The 21,763-nt window shown below is 36.9% G+C and overlaps 1 protein-coding gene and 1 long non-coding RNA gene across 5 annotated transcripts in view; one reads left to right on the top strand and one right to left on the bottom strand.

Annotated features, from left to right (window-relative positions):
• Positions 1-14,702, top strand: part of LOC107589330 (uncharacterized) — an 18,915-nt gene extending 4,213 nt beyond the window's left edge. Inside the window, exons 2-3 of the long non-coding RNA XR_001609665.1 lie at positions 9,179-9,181; positions 14,691-14,702. This is a non-coding gene — a long non-coding RNA (uncharacterized lncRNA). The remainder of the gene's footprint in view (positions 1-9,178; positions 9,182-14,690) is intronic.
• Positions 121-10,893, bottom strand: LOC107589301 (probable palmitoyltransferase ZDHHC20). 4 transcript variants are annotated; one of them, XM_016277699.1, is made up of 12 exons: positions 10,726-10,893; positions 8,880-8,906; positions 8,558-8,652; positions 7,610-7,730; positions 6,712-6,781; positions 6,599-6,631; positions 6,376-6,496; positions 5,522-5,557; positions 4,933-5,065; positions 3,951-4,077; positions 1,975-2,058; positions 121-298 (listed from the first exon to the last, which is right to left on the bottom strand). In XM_016277699.1, exons 1-12 carry the CDS (start codon positions 10,841-10,843, stop codon positions 136-138), a joined length of 1,128 nt encoding a protein of 375 aa, XP_016133185.1. In that variant the 5' UTR covers positions 10,844-10,893; the 3' UTR covers positions 121-135. The 4 variants fall into 4 exon arrangements, with proteins under 4 accessions (XP_016133185.1, XP_016133201.1, XP_016133209.1 ...); XM_016277715.1 differs by having other exon boundaries at positions 8,880-9,084; positions 10,726-10,802; XM_016277723.1 differs by lacking the exon at positions 10,726-10,893 and adding an exon at positions 9,003-9,170.
• Positions 14,703-21,763: the final 7,061 nt, after the last annotated feature.

The following is a 21,763-nucleotide window of genomic DNA, read 5'->3' as shown; positions in this document are numbered from 1 at the left end:
CATACATTTCCTCATATTACAGTGTAATCAGCTGACAACATTAGGAAGCAGGCGAGTGAATATTAAGGAACAGTGCGTCTCAGTAAAGCTTCAGGGAAATCATTGGATTTTTAATAGTCTAGTGATGCTTCAAATTCACAGTGTTCTCGGGCATATATGAGGGGTGTGAATGCTGAGAGTTGACGTACCGATGTTCACCGGGCTGCTGTCTTTCTGCTCCTCAGAGTGCATATTGTTGCCTAGGAGATGATTCTGTGACTCACTCAGAGGTCTGGGGTTTGTCTGTCCATCAACAGTGCTGTTAACATAACCATTATGTGTCAGTCACAAACGTTTACGGATGTTTTCACTTGCCTCACCTCACATTACACTATACTATTAACGACTATGTTTCTGGGAAAACAGATCTGGGATTAAAAAAGGTTCGACATAATGAAATGATCTGAAACAGCTGAGGGGAAAAATGATCTATAGTAGTTTAATTCGTCATCATGACAAACTGCAGAATTATACTGTCACAGGGCTCCAGACTAACTATTTTTACTAAGAGCACTGTTGCCCCTGAGCCCTGACTAAACATTTTTAGGAGCACAAGCAGAAAATTTAGGGGCACACCTTAACCAGCCTGCAATGCAATCATTCACATATTTTCCCCATTTTAACTGTATTACTGACAAATGCTTTGATAATAAATAGACTTAACTCATAGAAATTACAATGTGCAGTATTCTTTTAATTTTAGAGGGATATGACAAATATATATGAGATAAAATTACTATCGTTTTGCATTAATAAGTGCAGTTACTAAAAATATTACATGTTCATTTCATGTTTATACACATTTGACAGTAAAGCACTAAGCTTGAGTTGGGAAGCTTACAAAATTTATTTTATTAACAACAGTAACCTGCAAAATCAATTTTTTTTATGTAGAAAAGGTATATAAATGTACTCTTATTAAATGTACCATTATTCTTCTATAGTCTTATATGGAACTGACCAACAACTTCAGTGATTATGAGCACTTTGCACATTTATGAGCACTTTGTAGCTTTTCTTACTTCATACACACACAAAAAAAAAAAAAAAAAGAGCAAAACTGACAAAATCTGATTTCTTGATTATTTGATATTTTATAATAGGGATTTTATAATTGTTATTTTATCATTTCAAAATATTAAGGAAAAACTATAAATTAATTACTAATAAGCCAATAAGTGCTCTTCTGCTGCCATCTACAGTTTATAATGGTGATTTTTTTTTACACACGTGTTTGTTCACCACAGTATATTTTGGTCATCCCATTAAAAATAACATTCAAATTGGATCATTTTGGAGCTTTAAAATGCTCGAAACATTTGTGTGAAATGCTTGAAAGTAACTGAAAACTGATTGAATTTCTCTCTCAAAAGGTTGTACAAACCTTTTGAGAGAGAACATCATTACATTAATGAATGAAATTAATGTAATGATAACATTCGACTATTTCTGCCACAACACCATGGTTATAGTCAGCGTTACTGGTTTTCTAGTTTTCTATGTCAGTGTCGTTTGATCTGTTTATAACAGAGATTTCTGTGCAGAATTTGAATGCTTTTCATTAGATCTCGCAGCAATCTTTATTCATTCTGCGGCGAATTCAAACGCTTCTCACTGGATCTCGCAGTGCTGTGCTGTAACAGTGTTGCGAAATCAACTTTGGCTCCCAAGTAAAGCTGTTCTGAGCTCGGACAAGTTTGTTTGCGTCACGGTCCGCGCTGCGCAGCTCAAACGAGTAGCGCAATTTAGTTTTGCTTTCATTTCTTTTGCAGTTTGAAGTTTCTCATATGCAACAGAAATGGCAGCACTTACGAGTTGAACAACGCGGTGGTCGCGCTAGTGCGACCGCGCTCAAAAATTACTGGCACCGGCAATCTGGAGCCCTGTGTCATTCAAGTGACTAGTGGTATTGTTAACAAATGAGATTGTAATTACCATTTAATGGCCCGGTGTTCAACATTGCCTTGCTCGGAGTCAACGTTGACTAGGCGGGTAGGGAATGTGTAGCCATCACCCAAACTAGAGGGAAAAAAACAGTTAACAGTTACCATAACCTGCCGAAAACATCTCATGAGAATGCTTATATATTTAATATTAACATGAATTTAAAATGGTCTTAATACACATTCCTGCACTGAATTGTGAATGATTAATTAGTGTACCATTATTCCAAAAAAAAAAAAAAAAAAAGTTTACGTTTTGTAATCTTTAATTGAAATGCAGAGAAAAACTCTTCCTCTTAAACACTGTAAAATCCCAAATGTAGTGCCCTATGAAATCAGTTTTATTTTTTTCCAAATTCCATTTTTTTCCGTTTTAATTTCTCTGGGTTCCGTTTTCTGTTTTCATGTCGTCACAATTTTACAGCAATGTATTAAATGTTAATAAAAATAAAAATTGTATGGCCCTATAAAATAAATGTTCAAATTCAGGTATATTTTGACCAAATTCTGTGTTTTCCATTAATTTTCTGGATTCCAATTTAATGGTTTTATTAAATTTTAATAATCAAAAGCATTTCTAATGAATTGATTTCATTAAAAAAATATTAACTTTTTTTTTGCCAGAAATTATTCTGGTAAATATTCCTTAAAGCAGCGGTTCTCAATTCCAGTCCGAGCGTACCCCCGCTCTGCACATTTTGTGTTTCTCTTATTGCTTCATACGTTTGTTATATTTGACTGTAAGTGCCCTGCGAAGTGGACATTACCGGATATCCCTCCATGATTCCAGTTTGAAGGGAGCGCATATGTTCCAGACAAAGGGCATTTAAGTGTGCGAGACGGGAATTTAAATTGTATTTATTTACAGAGGTATATTATGTCCCACTTCACGCTTCTCTAGTAAGTTTCGTTTGTGTGTGAAGACGCTGCAGGCAGCGGCGCAGCGCAAATCTGTAAATGAATATTCCGAAGTGAAGTAAACTTCAACAGATTTCCCCTGCTCAGGGAGTAGGGAGCAAAGGACACTGTGTAGGGACCATGTCAATCGGAACACAGTTCATGCACGGAGCTCACTTCTAACGAGATAATGATCTGAATCAGGTGTGTTAACAAAGAGAGACGTGCAAAACATGCAGAGCGGGGGTACGCGAGGACTGGAATTGAGAACCGCTGCCTTAAAGAATAATGTTTTAATAATTTTATTAGCAGTAGTAGTACTAACATTACATTAAATAATATATTTCTGTCAAAGATTCTTCAAGTTAAACCAAACTTTTATTTTGACGGGTTGCTGTGAAGACCTTTAGGTTTCTGTTTGTATATATGACGATAGTTTTTCTCAAAAGAAACGGTAAAATGCTCATGAAGCATGACTCTCAGAGCATCTAGAGATCATGTTCATGTGTTCATGTACTCATATATTGAGGCGACAGAGGCTGAAAACACCATGAGTGTTACGCACGCTTCAGTGTGTGTAGTAAACGAAAGCGCACGTCTGCGCAATTCATTCACACAAACTTTTATTTTGACGGGTTGCTGTGAAGACCTTTAGGTTTCTGTTTGTATATATGACGATAGTTTTTCTCAAAAGAAACGGTAAAATGCTCATGAAGCATGACTCTCAGAGCATCTAGAGATCATGTTCATGTACTCATATATTGAGGCGACAGAGGCTGAAAACACCATGAGTGTTACGCACGCTTCAGTGTGTGTAGTAAACGAGACACGTAGAACATGCGGGATTCATATTTAAATGGTATTTTTGCAACTTAATATTCACAGACTCTAGTCCAAATCTCGTTTTGATTGAGGTATTCTGACCTACTTTTGATTTATTAAATTCCGTGACATTCTGCGTTATACAGTAAATTCCATTTTTATGACTGGATTCTGCATTTTTGCCCATGTTTTCCTCATCGTAGAAATCATAGGGCCCTACAAATGATGCTTGATGGATGTGTTTTGTACCTGCTGTAAAGGGGCAAGCACCAACACTTCTTCTGGTCTCCGAACACCTGGGTGACATTCTTGCGGAAGCCCACAGTGAAGCCATTTTTATCTGGGCCATTTCTGAACACCGGTGCCCTGAACGCCTCTGAACAGACGGATGAGAGATTAGATTGCGGTCTGTTCCTGCTCTACACGACACAAATGACACCCTTAACTTTAGAACAAACTTTGGGAGGTGCATCAAAACTGCATTGTAGAGCACAGAATAGTTTTTCTTCCTTCTTGAAGTTTGACCTAAATATTGTTCATAAACACGCCCACAATCCACCCCCACATTCATTTACATTTCACTTCTATCAGCAAAGTTTTATTTGTTGTCTGAACATGTGCCTTGCCAGTAAGAAACGATGATGAAAAATAGGTCAAAATATGGAACAAAGAGATAGGAGGACTAGAAGAACAAACGGTGACAGGAACAAGGGAATATCTACCTGGACTGAAATTCTTCGAGGAAGTAATTAGAATCTAAATAAGCAATAATTATATTTACTATATTTACTCATTTCCTGAAAGAAACAGCAGTGTTCGCAGTGTACCAAAAGACAACCAACCACAATTATTTAAAGAACTATAAGAAAAATAAGCTGAAGAATAAGGAGAGGGAGAAGGAGGAGCAAATATTAATAACATTTCAATAGTTGGAGATGATTTCAACTAAAAGCATGAGGAGAAAGAGGAGGAAAGGAAGGAAAAGAAAGAGAAGTAAAAGAAAAAGGAGACAGAGGAATAAAAGCCTCCATCTCCTTATTTTTCTACTTCTTTCTTCTCCTTCCTTTCCTTCTCCAAGACAACAACAACAACATTTCAACCAAAAAAGATGATAAAAAGGAGAAGGAAAAGGAGGAGATGAAAAAAAAGCAAGCAACAACAACACTCGTACAGTTAGAAATGAACTAAAAAGTATAAGAAAAAGCAGCAGCAAGTATTAACATCATCTTACCTATAGTGGTTCTGTTTTTTCCCACGAGCCACAGGTGGTAGCTGAAGAGTGACAGAATACTGATGAAGAACATGGTCGCCACAAAGAACAGGAACAACACATGGAACTTTGCATGAGTGTCTGGCAGGTGATTCTAGAAAGCAGAAAAGCAGAACGTGAGATATTGACAAAAAAGTGTTTTGTTTTGGGATAGGTTCATAAAATATTCCAGTGTATATTTCATTATTTCATTAAACTACAAAAATTCCCATCCCAAACACACCACTGGTTGAGCCAGTGCTGCTATCAAACTATAGGGCAAAAAAATTACACACATTACCAAAACTGTTTACTGGTAACAGATGTAGTTGTAGAGCTCAAGAAAACCTGTTGATCTAACAGCCTCAACACTAACATCCATGTCTGGTAAGAACTGACTGCTGTACCACTAAAAAGCATCTGTATATGTAATATGCTAAACTGCACTCTTTATTGCAACATTGCTGTTTATTTTAAGCAGTAAGAGAATACTAAGCAAAATGAGTCAACAGTGCAACACAAAACCAACGCCCACAGTCACAACAGTGCAAAGCAAGCGTGAGTGGTTTACCTCCGGGCAATGCTCTATAGCCCTCCGTCTGCAAAGCTTCAGACAAAGTGTTAAAAACACAAACAGAATGTTAGAAGCAGACACATCCCTTTTTTCTTCTTTCTTTCTGTGTCTCAGATCATTGCATGGCATTTATGAATATTAATCTTTTAGTAAAAATATATGGAGGAAATATATAATGTTATATTAGTGCATATAAATAAAAAATACAGCATCCATTGCCATTCAAAAGGCTGGTTTTGGTATGATGTTTTTGAAAGAAGTCTCAAATCAACAAAACGGCTTATTTTATTCAAAAAAATTTTAATCAAAAGTACAATAAAAAAAATGGCAAAATTGTACAAATATTACTATTTACTGTTTTATATTTTGTTATTCTTCAGAAATCATTCTAATATGCTAATTTTGTGCTCAAGAAACATTTTTCATTATTACTGATGTTAAAGACAGTTGTGCTGCTTAATTTTATTTATTTTTTAGGACTCTTTGATAAATAGAAAGTTTTATTTGAAATAGAAATCTTTATACTCAGTCTTTATATTTGCCCCTTAAAATAATTTAAACTCAATCAATATATATATTTATTTATTTAGTGTGTAGCTGTGTAATAAGCAGGATATAGTAAACTAAATAAATCCTCTCCCTGAGGTTTATTTTGTGATAATGACCACCTGACTGTACATTAGCCTTCACATAATTCTTTAGGCTATCTGCAGTTAATTTTCATGCAGACAGGAGAACAGATTAATGGAAAGACAAGCTGAAGTTGACTCTCTGAAATAGCAGAAGGTGAGAAGCGAGAAGTGTGATAAATGAAAGGAATCAGATGTATTTGTGTGAATGTGTGGACTTACTGTCCAGAACTTGATAAAGTACTGCAAAACTGTGGCGGCGATGTAGACGCAGTACAGCATAGAGTACGCCAGGAACAGCACAAAGAACTTATAGTTGGAGAATCCAACACAGTTATTAACCCTGGAAAAACAGAGTTATAAGATACATAGTAGCTAAAGCACCTAAAACAGATTATGTGGCAACTTCAGATTACAAATTGAACGCATCCCCAGATGTACGTACCATGGACAGTGGTGATCCATTTTCAGGACGCATCTGGGAAAAACAAAAAGGATCAAAATACATAGTGCAAATCCAATACAAGCAAGGCAACTATGCTTTCTGAGTGGACTCACCTGTCGCAGGTGGAGCAGTGATGACATCTGTCCGGTTTGATCAACTGACAGTGGTCACAGTACCGGATAGCTGAGGAGGACAGAGGACTCATTCAAAAAAACGGAACATTGTGTCACTAGTATAGACATGGATAGATACACAACTATTCAAATGTTTGGGGTCAGGAAAAAGGTTTATAATATATATATATATATATATATATATTTTTTTTTTAATGCTATTCTTTAGGACTTTCTATTAATCAAAGAATACTGTAATAAGATTATCACAGCTTCAACAAAATTATTAAGCAGCACAACTGTTTTCAACAGTGCCAACTACTAAAGAAAATTCTTCTAGAGCACCAAATCAGCATATTAGAATGATTTCTGAAGGATCATGTGACACTGAAGACTGGAATAATGATGCTGAAAATTCAGCATTGCATTACAGACATAAATTATATTTATGATAATAATAACTTAAAATAGAAAACAGTTGTTTTACATTGTAATATTTCACCATATTACGGTTTTTACTTTATTTTTAATTAAATAAATGCAGTGGTCGTGATGATAGCCTTTTAGAAATATTAACAAAATCTTACTGACCTCAAACTGTTGAATGGTAGTGTATAAGTCAAAGAGAGCTAATCACAATACAGTATGCAAATATTAAAAACAAAAAAAATATTTATCATTTAATGCTTTTTAATTTTTATATGACATGTTATCACCGTAACAGTTTGAGTAAAAAAAGTTGATGCAAACTTTAAATGACACATTTTGTGTTATAAGTTATACATTTTAAATATACTTTCAAAAGGTACACAAACGTATTAAGTGGTTGGGGCTGAAATAAATGCAGAAAAAAAGAAGAATGGGGGATTTCAACGCCACTGTACGTTTTTAAGCTTACCCCCAGATCCTGTGCGTGTATATACGGGCAAATTTCTGGCCACTCTCTTCAGGATTTCCTGCTGGGCCTCTGGATTCTCCTCTTTCTCATACAGCTCTTTGTCTGCTTTAGGGAGACAGAACTAAGAGAGACAACAGGATGTTAGACGGAGATGTGTATGAGAATAGACCAATGTGAATCTGCATATGCAACTAAATTCAACCAGATATTCTAATTTTTAACAAAGACACTTTTAGTATAATTTTTGCCATCTTTATTGACAAGATAACAGACACATGACGAAATTCTGTGAGCCGGACTTGTTTGAGCATGTGTGCTAACTACTAAGCCACAACTCACATCCCACAGGCAGTTCAAACCGCCTATTTTCTTTTCACATCTTTCTTCCTCTTCTCTGTCATTATATTATGTGGTAATAAAACTACAGAGCAGCCAGAGTTTAAAGCTGCTGCTGCTCCTCCAGATGTGAGGAACATTACAGAGCCTGAAGCCAACCACATACACATTACAGTATGATAATTATTTTGCTCCCACACAGCTCACGTGGAATGAGAACCTGAGAGCCAAGCAATAAGCTTTATTTTGATTTGAATAGTTTTAGTTTTATTTTTAGTTAACAATAACAACACAGGACTACTGAATCTAAACATGTCTGTTCTGATAGTGTTACGAAGAGGAAAAAACAATACTACATGCAAATAATACAGTGCCTAATAATTAAAATATCTATAAAATCAGCCATTTAAGATGGTGTATCTATTAATTCATCTGTGACTTGGTAGAGGTTAGACAGATGGCAACATGGACAAGTTGTACAACTTGCCCACATTCTCAGAAAACAGCAACAGAAATAGACTATGTAAAATAAAATATGGCTCAGACTATATTAAACATTAAATATGTAAATAAAGGAACAAAAACAGAGAGACAAATAGAGAGAAAGAGTACCTCTTTAGAGGGGCTGGCAGGCTTGGAAATGATGGTCTTCCAGTAAGACCATATGAACATGAAGAAAAAGACGTGAAACACTATCAGATAAATAACTGCAAGAAAAACAGCATGAGGGGAATTTTAGTAAAACAAATCATAATTCATACTTACTTAATAACAATAATAGCTGTTACTTCATAATCTAAATGGGATGTTTTGTTCATTCTGGTGTGACAAAACATGTGATTAAGAGAACAGCAGGAGGCCAGATTAGCTAAGAAAAGGATTTGTTAACTGTTAAGCAATATTGTGTGCTTGGTTACACTGGAGTTCCTCTTACCTTGCTCCTCTGTGTTGGCGATTGTGTCTGCAGAGAGAAAGAACAAGAAGCAAAGGTCTATCAGCAATCCCATCAAGAACAACTGGCCCAATTCACAAAGCCATCTGCTGAGTGCTGGGATACCACTAATTCTCTCTCAGCACCCTTCCAGTTCCCACCAGATCAGCCCAGTAAGGCCAGAGCGCCGGGCGACTGGTACTGCCATCTGGTCAGAAAGAGCCTTGTGTCCATCACGGATGGAATACCCTGGTTGTCATGACGACTCAAGTGACTGATAGATGCATGTCGTGAAGGCACAGTCAGTGAAATCTCTGACAGTAGGAGTTGGTTTTTAAAAGAGATTTTTTTTTTTAATAGTTAAATATTTGTTTTCATTATACATTCATTTTTATTTTATTAAACATTTTAATAAGTGTTTAAATATTTATTCTAATAATATTTTATGAGAGTTTGTCATTGATGTTCCAACCCTTGCTTCATTTGTGAACTTAAAGGTTAAATAATCTCTTTTGTTAATTAACTATTATTTTAACTATTATTATTTTATTAAATATTTCAATAAATTATTAAATATTTAATTTAATCATTAAAAAGTACTTTCAAAGTCAAAATATGTAGGATGTTTAAATGTATGCATCATATATAAAGTCTTTTTCATCAAGTCTTATTTTTTCAACTTGGTTAATGTATGTCTCACTGGTGTTAGATTGTACTAATCTATGACTTATTACTGCTTAAATTAATCTTTTATGAGAGTTTGTCACTCATGTCACAACCCTTGTTTCATTTGTTAAATAAAATAAGAAATAGAATGAAAAAAAGTCAATTTGAACTTTTCCTTTCAACTCTCATAGGTCACCATTGTTGTGGTTGATGGGGAATCAATAAGGAAGGATTCATAATATATCACTGCACTTTACTAGGGTAATAAATGGACCTCAAAACACAATGAAATTAGTATTTTTAGACACCGATGAGGAAGTAATAACTGGGTGGAACTGCAGTGAGTGTAGAGCTCACTGTGAAGTGGTTAACAACAGCTCAAGTTATAGACTTCAACAGCACAGATGTTTACGCTCATTCATGTTTCACACTTTATATCTAAAAAAAAATACAAAAGAATCACGTTTAGCTTTGTTGCAGGACACTTAAATGGACAGTTCACCTATGAAATACAAAAATGATACAATAATTTTCATTTTTGAGTTAATTATCAGAAGAAAAAAATGTATTGTGACAATGGAATTTTAAAAATCATAAATATTCCATATAATACATTTTATCAAGTAATGAGATAATCTACATATAGGATAATTATACATTTTCAGTACAGTATAGCATAAAAGTATAGCATAACACACTAAATGACACTGCTAGACGTTAACAACTACTCCTCTGACTAATGAAAAACAAGTTTATTAGTCAGATATCTTCCTGACAGACAAACGTTGCTGTATAATCTGCGTTCAGACTGAAATGAGACTATTATTGAAAATAAATATTTTTACGTTCTTTTCAGTGAGACCGCTTCTCGTATCTGCTCTTTAATTATCAGGCGTCTCAATCAGTTTAACAGCTGGGCTTAGCTATCGCTCGAGCTTGAACCTGCACTGCATACAATAATTGTTATCAAAACACAAGTTTTGATATCAACAATTTATGACATTCGACATGAATTATCCAAAAATATGAGCACTATACTGAGAAACTGGGCGGAATTTCGATACATATCTGGTACCAGTCAGTTACTGACACTTCCTGCCCAAACCACTGCAACAACTAACCAGCAACTTTTATCTGCTGTGCTTCATTCATCTTAGCCAAGACAACTTAGGTCGACACTTACATATACAGAGCTCCACCACGTAAGCGTAGTAGGACCAGCACACGACCAGGTTGATAAAAATCACAGGTATCCAGGATAAACCCCGTTGACAGCATCTTACCGCATGAGAGGGCGCCATCTTTAATCCGACTCTCGGAAAGAGTGTCGGTGACGTCACGGCACGAGTCTTGTCCGATCTATGCGCGCGGACAAAAACAAAGAACTACTTCACAGCAGCAGCACATTAATTCCCCATTATCGGACAATTGCTCTCCAATGTACTCTTTTTAAATTCATAATACAATAAACGCACAGTTTTATTCGATGTAGTTCTGTGTGATACAATCACAATGCACTGGGTCAGCTGGCCAATCAGAGCAGACTGCGCTTGTCGGAAGGAGGGACTTTGTAGAAAACGAAGTATTTGAGAGAGGCGGGGCAGAGAGGACCTACAATAATGTACAGTATTTGAAAAATAATGTGTTTTTTGAACATTAAAGCATGTCAACATATTCTGTTACACCAAATACACAAAATAATGATCTTTAAAAAAGCATCATATGACCCCTTTAAAGGAACAGCAGCCTACACGCAAAATTAAATCAGCGTTCATTGCCATTCTGCCTTACATCTTATCAGACTTAACTTAAATAATTGAGTTGTTTCAACGGCGTGAGGGTTTAAAAGACTATTCACTACTTATACGGCCATTTTTTTTCTGGTCAAAATATTTTAAATATATGCCAAATATATTTTGTACACTGCGAAGCTTAATGAAAGTGGCAAGAAAATATATTTCCAATATTATAGTTATATAATGAATTAACAATGTTTATTTTATATATATATATATATATATATATATATATATATAACATTATATTACATTTTCATATTACATTATATTACATTACATGTATGTAATGTATTACATATGTACATTGCAAATGTTAAATATAGGCTGTATGTGAATGCATTTTCTTAAATTGAAATATATGAAAGTCAAAATATGTATATTTTAAATGCATTAAAAAATATGGTTTAATATATTTTCAAAAATAAACAAAAATGGACCAAAAATATTTCTTCATCTAGGCTACATAAATATATTTTGAAATATACTTCAGCAAATATATTGTATTAAATATTTTTAATACATGTTTAAGTCAAACCAAGTTAATGTCAAAGTACTTACCGCTGTTTAAATGTGCTTTTATTTTTTTCCACTTTTATTTGGTTAATTTACATATGTCATTAATGTTACAATCTGGTGTTGTTTCATTAATCTATGATCTATCACTTTTTAAATGAATATTTTTATGAGAATTTGTCATCAGTGTTACAGCTATGGTTTTATTCGTGTAATAAAATAAGAAACAGAACAAAACAAAAGTTAATTTAATATTTCACTTGCAATTCGGCATTACGTCAGCAGAGGGAAGCAGCGCAGTAGTTTAAGCGTCACGGTTGGTCTGCCATCTTTTTGACCTTTTTCACATTTCCGGGTTTCTCAGCAGCGGAAGTCGTCATAGTTGGGTTAACTTGAATAGCAGTGAATGGGAATATATTTTTTGCATTCCCGTTTGCTCAAATAGCAAAAGAAAAACACCACGATAGTGTTTTCATGACTTTCAATAAAAGTAAAAAGATTAAGAGAGACTTATACCGGCTGTCAGAAGAGAGAACGATGTCAAATTTACCGTTCCGCCCATAGACGCTACATTAGAAACACCCTCGCATTAGCGTTAACTGTTTTTTTGTAATTTGATGCAAAGGTGATAAAATACAAAGAATAGTGTTATAATTGTACATACATTTAAAAAAAAATACAAATATGAAAAACCTTCGAGGATTTACAATGCTGATGACCGTTAAATGCGTCATCACAGTCTTGTGAAAAGGGTCCACTGAGACAGTGAAGAGGTGAGAGGACTTGAAAGGTGAGAGAAATCAATATTACAGTCTGGATGGATTTGAATCATCCAGCTAGGTTTATTCTAGTTCAGGGCTGTCCAAACTCGGTCCTGGAGGGCCGGTGTCCTGCAGAGTTTAGCTTCAACACACCTGACTGGAAGTTTCTATGCCTAGTAAGAGCTTGATTAGCTGGTTCGGGTGTGTTTAATTAGGGTTGGAGCTAAACTCTGCAGGACACCGGCCCTCCAGGACCGAGTTTGGACAGCCCTGTTCTAGTTAATGAGTTTTAGACTGGATGTCCCAAATGTCACCTTCATCAATGTGCTACTTTGCATTTGATCATAATTTGATTCATTGTCAGACAGTTTGCTGGCTTGGTGGGCTGGATGGTAAGTCAGTTTATTTGTAAGCTTTATTAGATTCGTTTTCCACCCCGTGCCCTGTCCTGCAGGGGAACTGCAGTATTGTTGCCAGATGTGTTTCATTTCTCTATTCTGTAGAGAACAGACCCCTCTGGTCCTCTCTCTCTCCATCTCTGCTCTTCTCCTCAGGTTTCAGAAGTGAATTTGTCAGAGGACCAACTAAACATGGAACAAAGAACAAATTGTCTGTTCACGTGTGATAAGGAGATCTTGTGTTGAGCCTGATTTAGAACTCTTGCTAAAATACTCACACACACACACACACACACACACACACAGAGAGACTCACTGTTTTTGTGCTCTGCACTTTAAATATTGATATAATGAGTCTCTTTTGTAAGCAGAGTTATAATCAGCAGAGATTCATTTTAAATTATAAAATTAAAAACAGTCTTGAGCCTCTAATGACTGTATAATGTGATTGAGCGTTTATATTTACACAGCTGACTGATATATCAGTAGTTTTTAGCTATAAATTAAGCAAAACCTGCTTGCACAAACTATACCTCATGCTTGGGCCTTTTTATGAAATCTAAACTCACTCTGAAATATTCAGAAATTCTCATTCATCTAAATTAGTCTTCTTGCACTGGGTGGCCATGCTATGAATTTTGATATAGGCTACTGATAAAATGTCTGTAAAGTCGATGGAGCACAGCAGTAACATGCTGTTACATTAAAGTTAGCATGAACTGAAAAATGTTTTAAATGCTAATTTAAATGCTTTTGTGAACAATTCATCCATTAACATGATCACCACCAGTTGATCCTCTGCAGTGAATGGGTGCCGTCAGAACAAGAATTCAGACTGCTGATAAAAGTATGGCTTCAATCCATCACTTAATGCCTTGTCAAGGGAAAAGCTGAATGTTTGTAATAAACATTAATTACGTTATTGATTTTCATTTCAAACCACTGGTTCCAGCTAAAATACGAGTCCTCTATCCATAATATTGCTTTCTCCAGGACCAGTGAAAAAGTTGTCTCATCTGAATCAGGAGTAGATTATGCACAGATCAAGTACTGTTTACTTGTGGATTATTCTGATGTTTTTATCAGCTGTTTGAACTCTCATTCTGACAGCACCCATTCACTGCAGAGGATCAATTGGTGAGCAAGTGATAATGTTAAATTTCATGTTCCGATGAACGAACAAACTCATCTACATCTTTGATGACCTTGGAAAGTGACTAAATTTTCAGCAATTTTTCATTTTTGTGTACACTATTCCTTGAAAAATTTCATATTTGTATCTTCCAGTAAAATAACAGACTTCTCCCTGGTAACATATATGCCGGACTTCTCTATTCATTTTTGTTAACTTAAACCATGCCATTTAGATCTGCCTTCATCCAATCAACAAACGATAGATAGAACCAAGTCTCCATCCTTCATTTTTTAACTTAATCTGTTTCAGATTTCTGTTATCTGTAATCTGTTTCACTCTGATGTACGTCACAATAGATGATTTGCAATTTAATGATTTTTGAGGCTCCTCTAATAGTAGAAAAATAAACTTGAACCGAATTGACAAATGTTTTAAGAAGATTATTCAATTAGGTGGCACATTCGTGGGTGGTTTATCTCTTCCAGCATTTGTTCTAGCCTATCACTCTATTTTTCATAACTATTTGTGTGTTTGTGTCTCAGCACAGAGAAATGTGTTGTTCTGTCTGGCGAGTCGCCCCTGTTTAGTGAGCCCCAATGAAAGCACCACTTAAGGATGAATGAATTCATTGTTTCGTTGCGTTGGGGTGAAGGAAGGAGGAAAGCGGCCTGTTTTAAAAGAGAGAATACTGAGCAGACAAGGACAGAAAAGGAGATGTACATAGACAGAAGCAGACCAAGTGTCATGCACCTAACTACTTTTGAGGGGAAACCAGTGACAGTCCTGGCTCAATTGGTGCCACATCACTAAAAATGCATAAAATTTAAAATCTTTAGAAGTTTCTGTTTTCTCCATTTTCATATTCCATTGTCATCATTTGTAAGGATAAATGCGTCTGTTAAATTACTAAATGTCTGCTAAATGTGTAATGTATTTCTGATTTTCTGAAACATGGGCTTTCTAAAAAAACAAACATGGTTATAAATTCCAATTTAAGTTTAACACTTATTTTGCCTAGAATTACGCAACCTATCATACTCTATTGATTTATTTGTAATGTGCAAATAAAATCCACTTTGCTGAAAAAATATACATCAACAAAATGGATGTGCAAAAAAGCGAGATGGGTGTGATATGTAATCTCATACATAAATGGAAAAAAGAGACATGGGGAGAGAGAACTACTTAGAAAAATTGGCAGATCATGAAAGACAGCAAGAGGCAGAAAGATGCAGAGATGGGGATACTGAAAGGGAAAGATGGGTCAGATTCATGACGAGAGGAATGCTGATAAAAATGAGTTCTAATGACTGGAATCCTTGTGTCAATAAGACCCTAGAGAAATAGGTGTGACACAGCTAAGCAAAAGGACATAATGTAGTGCATGTACTTATGTCCTACAGGAATTACGTGTGTGTGTGGGGGGGGGAGAGAGATTGTGGGTGGTTGAGTGGGAGGGGCAGAAGGAGAGAAGGAAGATTGTTAGAGAAAGACAGTGCATGTGAGATGATAAGAGATGGGGAAAGTGAAGGAAATTATGTGGAGAATGTTTAAGACTTGATAAATCATACCAATCATAGCTATATTAATTACAAAATTTCAACACCCCTTCAATATATCCTCCCTCTGATGTACATAAATTCAATACACAGGCTTGGAGTGGTAACATTGCAATCAGATTTATATTTTGAGTTGCTTGTTTGTAAATATATCCCAGCAGGGATGCCGTAAACCAAGCCAGTTGCTGCCCGTGTTGTCCTTTGTTCCATATGCAGCAGTGATGCTGATATGAAGAGAACTCGGTCACGAATAGGAAGGATAAATCTGGATGAGTAACTGGGATGTGAGAGATGGGAACACTTGGTTGGATGAAAACAGGGAGTGGACGGGGAGAGAGAGAAAGAAGGAAAGAGGGTAGGATGATGACAGCCCCTGGCTCCGCTCCATTGCTGACGAAAGCTGCTTAGACCCTCAGTTGCCATGGTGACCAGCTGGAGCAGCCAGAGGAGAGGAGCAGAGAGAGGGAGAGGGAGGGTGGAGGCTAGGGAGGGAGGAACAGCAGAGAGAGAAAGAGGGAGCGCTTAAAAAAAGAGCAATAGACAGAGGGAGGGAAAGAGAGTGGAGACAAAGATAGATGCACGTTGCTAGCAAAAACAGTCTACAGAGATATAAAAGAGAAAAGGTCATATATTTATTTATTCTCATTAGAGTTGTATTTCATTCATCTGAGCTTGAGGTTACAAAGAGAGAGCGTGTGAGCGTAGACCGAGACGTCGAGTCGAAGGTAAAGACACACTGCAGTGGAGCTGGAATATGGATGCACAGTCTGAGAGCTGTGAACCACCGCCATGTGACCCTCAGCCTCCAGGTAAAATCAGAAAAGCCTTCAAACTGTTCAGCAAGCGGAAACCTGGGAGCAGCGTCGCTAGCATCTTCTCCATACGTGGGAAAGGAGATGGCCCTAAATCACCGCCATCAAGGAGCAAAACCCTGGATGGAGTAAATGAGCCTACTGCCCCAGAAGCAGAGGCAGAGCAGGTGGATCTTGACCAGGAGGATGAGAGCCAACAGGATGATGCTCCAATGGAGGAGTTCACAGGTGGGAACATGAATTCAGAAACTACTCCTACGAGGCAGTCCATCTCTTCCCTCACCTCTGTTAAGTCTCTGAGCTTCCTAAATATGCTTCGCAAAGGCAGACGGGGACTGACGGGAGAACGGCAAGCTCAGACCGAGTCTCAGAGGCCCGGGAGGCAACGGAAGGGCCTGAAGGGATTGTTTGGTACAGTGCGCTGGCGTGGTAAGGAGAAAGAGGATGACGAGGAGGCTGAACCTGGCCCTCCCCTTCTAGCTTCCCGCTCCAACAGTGTTGAGATCATAAAGGAGAGTCTCACGCTGACACCCGGGCCTCCACCTCGCTCTGTGGAGGGGATAGAGGAAAAGTCTACACCGCAGGAGGGCCCTACGTCATCTGAAGTTTCTGCAAAGGTGAGTGGGGCAAGCAAACCTCCAGCAAATGAACGCTTGAGCACACTGCTCGGAGATATTTCATCAATTTTAAGCTTTGATTCACTGACAGCATGTGGAGATATTGTAGCAGACGTAAGATTGCCAGAGAGAACAGAAATGATATAATAACTAGTGGAGAGTGTACAATACATGAAGATATGAAGGACAGGGCAGTGGGACTGTTTAACTGGAAAAACACGAGGACTTCACCACTTCACAGGGTGATTAGTCAAAGAGCAGCCCACTGTTAATGGAAACCATCCCTTGCTTATGGATCTGCCACCCCCTTGGGGTCTGAAGAAGATGAAAGCCTTATGCACTAACTCCTCTGTTGCATGTGCGGCACCAAACACTACAAATAATGAGGATCGCATAGCCTCAATTACAAAATTTGAAGTGAATCATTGAAGCAAAAAATGTTAAACGCAGTCTGCATCTGGATCTAGGGCGGCAAAAAATTAATACGATTGAACAGCGCAGGGAGATGTGTGAAATATAAATACTGCATGAGGGTCCTATTTTGAGCCTTAGTTACAAAGCATTGTCTAAATCGAATGGAATATAATGCAGCCAAGCAAGACTGTACCAGAGGTGATCCTCCCCTCAAGCAGATGGCACAAAATGACAGTGGACTTGCTAGCCATATTCACAATTATACGCGCAGACAAACACAATTGTTTAATGCAGCGGGTGATGTCACAACGAATAGGATTAAAAAGCGATTTAATATTATCTGCATATTCTTTTAGTTTGTGCATCCAAACACGAGATTAATACTATAATCTCTTAGTGTTTTGAAACACGAAACTTGGAAAAATTGTCTGAAAGCAAAGGCTTATTTAAACTATGTTTCCTGATATTAAATACCCTTCGGCTTATGTTACTTCTACAGAACAAATGCGGTATTATGAGCAGGATGAATTGTCATAAACTCTCCTGATACTTTAAAACAGGTCGTGACAACAGAATGCTTGAGTCTTATTCCCTATCGGTGTATATAAACACCCCCGGTGAAAAGATGTTCTCCGTTAGGAGATGTTTGGCTAATTATCCATGCGCCACTGAAAAAAAAAATGTCGCTATGGCAACCTCACTAGGTCAGCCAATGGGGGGCCCAATAAGAGGAGGGGTGTGGTGAGGAGGCAAGGATTTCTAAAATGGACTCTCACATTACACACGTTACACAATTTATCTGTCCAAAATGTTCCAAATTAACTATAGTACGTAGCATGTGTATGAAAATCGGTAGTATATGCGACAGATGGGCTGTATTGAACATGCCGGCTGAAATTAATTAATTGAATCACGCTTGATTACATGTTTCTGGGTGAATGGGAGGTGAGAGGGTGTGAGGCGAGTTGGAAATTATGTTCATGTTTCAGGGCCTGTATGTCTCAGCCATGTTCTGCAGTTATTCATTACAATTAACAATAAATATAAACAAACATTCAGCTTAAAGCCAGCAATATCATCATAATTTTTGCAATACAGACAAATGAAAAAACTTATTTTACTCGTTCATATGTTTTATTACGGTTCACATTTTATGAGCTAAAAACATGCGTACAGTAAAAATATTGCTTTTATATAAAAAAAAACACTGATTGGTTAAAAAAAAATTAAACGCTGAATATAAAAGATACATTTTAAATAAGTACTTATGTATATTGTGATCTATATAAAGCATTGCTGTGCTTATCCTGTAATGTACTGTATTGTTTACTGAATGAAAGCTGAAAAAGCACCTCTAAGAAAGCAGTTTTTTCTCAAAGTGCACATCAGCATTGACAGTGTTGGGGAGTAACTAGTTGCATGTAATGTGTAATTAAATTACAGTTACTTATGAAAATGTTAAAGGGCTAGTTCACCCAGCAAGGGTCCTGACACGATCAACGTCCAGAAACGTAGCAATGAGATCGGTAAATTAATCCATGTGACAACAGGGGTTCAACCGTAATTTTACGAAGCTACAAAAATACTTTTTGTGCGCAAAAGAAAAAAAAAATTCAACAATTTGTCTCCTCCGCGTCACCCTATCGCCATTTTGGAGAGTATCCACTGAACGTAAACAGCGTATGCTATTCTGTGTCAGCTGCGCCACACGGATGGTGCTAGGGTGACGCGGAGGAGACGAATTGTTGAATAAAACATATAATAACTAGTGGAGAGTGTACAATACATGAAGATATGAAGGACAGGGCAGTGGGACTGTTTAACTGGAAAAACACGAGGACTTCACCACTTCACAGGGTGATTAGTCAAAGAGCAGCCCACTGTTAATGGAAACCATCCCTTGCTTATGGATCTGCCACCCCCTTGGGGTCTGAAGAAGATGAAAGCCTTATGCACTAACTCCTCTGTTGCATGTGCGGCACCAAACACTACAAATAATGAGGATCGCATAGCCTCAATTACAAAATTTGAAGTGAATCATTGAAGCAAAAAATGTTAAACGCAGTCTGCATCTGGATCTAGGGCGGCAAAAAATGAATACGATTGAACAGCGCAGGGAGATGTGTGAAATATAAATACTGCATGAGGGTCCTATTTTGAGCCTTAGTTACAAAGCATTGTCTAAATCGAATGGAATATAATGCAGCCAAGCAAGACTGTGCCAGAGGTGATCCTCCCCTCAAGCAGATGGCACAGAATGACAGTGGACTTGCTAGCCATATTCACAATTATACGCGCAGACAAACACAATTGTTTAATGCAGCGGGTGATGTCACAACGAATAGGATTAAAAAGCGATTTAATATTATCTGCATATTGCATCAAAAATATCTTAATTTGTGTTCCGAAGATGAACAAAGGTCTTACGGGTTTGGAACGACATGAAGGTGAGTAATTAATGACAGAATTTTCATTTTTGGGTGAACTATCCCTTTAAAGATTACAAAGGGGGTTACATCTGAATACTTCTTTTATTAATATTTACTATTTCTTGTTAAAATTGTAAATCTGTATTTAATCTCAGAATGATCTCAAAGTACAAAGATGTGCTAAAGTCTGATTCTGTGGTGGCTGTGCTTTAAAATTTAATTATTACAATTGTTTAATGCAGCGGGTGATGTCACAACGAATAGGATTAAAAAGCGATTTAATATTATCTGCATATTGTTTTAGTTTGTGCATCCAAACACGAGATTAATACTATAATCTCTTAGTGTTTTGAAACACGAAACTTGGAAAAATTGTCTGAAAGCAAAGGCTTATTTAAACTATGTTTCCTGATATTAAATACCCTTCGGCTTATGTTACTTCTACAGAACAAATGCGGTATTATGAGCAGGATGAATTGTCATAAACTCTCCTGATACTTTAAAACAGGTCGTGACAACAGAATGCTTGAGTCTTATTCCCTATCGGTGTATATAAACACCCCCGGTGAAAAGATGTTCTCCGTTAGGAGATGTTTGGCTAACTATCCATGCGCCACTGAAAAAAAAAATGTCGCTATGGCAACCTCACTAGGTCAGCCAATGGGGGGCCCAATAAGAGGAGGGGTGTGGTGAGGAGGCAAGGATTTCTAAAATGGACTCTCACATTACACAATTTATCTGTCCAAAATGTTCCAAATTAACTATAGTACGTAGCATGTGTATGAAAATCGGTAGTATATGCGACAGATGGGCTGTATTGAACGTGCCGGCTGAAATTAATTAATTGAATCACGCTTGATTACATGTTTCTGGGTGAATGGGAGGTGAGAGGGTGTGAGGCGAGTTGGAAATTATGTTCATGTTTCAGGGCCTGTATGTCTCAGCCATGTTCTGCAGTTATTCATTACAATTAACAATAAATATAAACAAACATTCAGCTTAAAGCCAGCAATATCATCATAATTTTTGCAATACAGACAAATGAAAAAACTTATTTTACTCGTTCATATGTTTTATTACGGTTCACATTTTATGAGCTAAAAACATGCGTACAGTAAAAATATTGCTTTTATATAAAAAAAAACACTGATTGGTTAAAAAAAAATTAAACGCTGAATATAAAAGATACATTTTAAATAAGTACTTATGTATATTGTGATCTATATAAAGCATTGCTGTGCTTATCCTGTAATGTACTGTATTGTTTACTGAATGAAAGCTGAAAAAGCACCTCTAAGAAAGCAGTTTTTTCTCAAAGTGCACATCAGCATTGACAGTGTTGGGGAGTAACTAGTTGCATGTAATGTGTAATTAAATTACAGTTACTTATGAAAATGTTAAAGGGCTAGTTCACCCAGCAAGGGTCCTGACACGATCAACGTCCAGAAACGTAGCAATGAGATCGGTAAATTAATCCATGTGACAACAGGGGTTCAACCGTAATTTTACGAAGCCACAAAAATACTTTTTGTGCGCAAAAGAAAAAAAAAATTCAACAATTTGTCTCCTCCGCGTCACCCTATCGCCATTTTGGAGAGTATCCACTGAACGTAAACAGCGTATGCTATTCTGTGTCAGCTGCGCCACACGGATGGTGCTAGGGTGACGCGGAGGAGACGAATTGTTGAATAAAACGTATTTTCGTAGCTTCGTAAAATTATGGTTGAACCCCTGATGTCACATGGATTATTTTCCCGATCTCCTTGCTACATTTCTGGACCTTG

Source organism: Sinocyclocheilus grahami, unplaced genomic scaffold, assembly GCF_001515645.1.
Source record: "Sinocyclocheilus grahami isolate Dianchi unplaced genomic scaffold, SAMN03320097.WGS_v1.1 scaffold7.1, whole genome shotgun sequence".
NCBI classification, from domain to species: Eukaryota; Metazoa; Chordata; class Actinopteri; order Cypriniformes; family Cyprinidae; genus Sinocyclocheilus; species Sinocyclocheilus grahami.
Note: the sequence above shows the minus strand (reverse complement) of the source record. Positions and strands in the feature narration are given on the sequence as shown.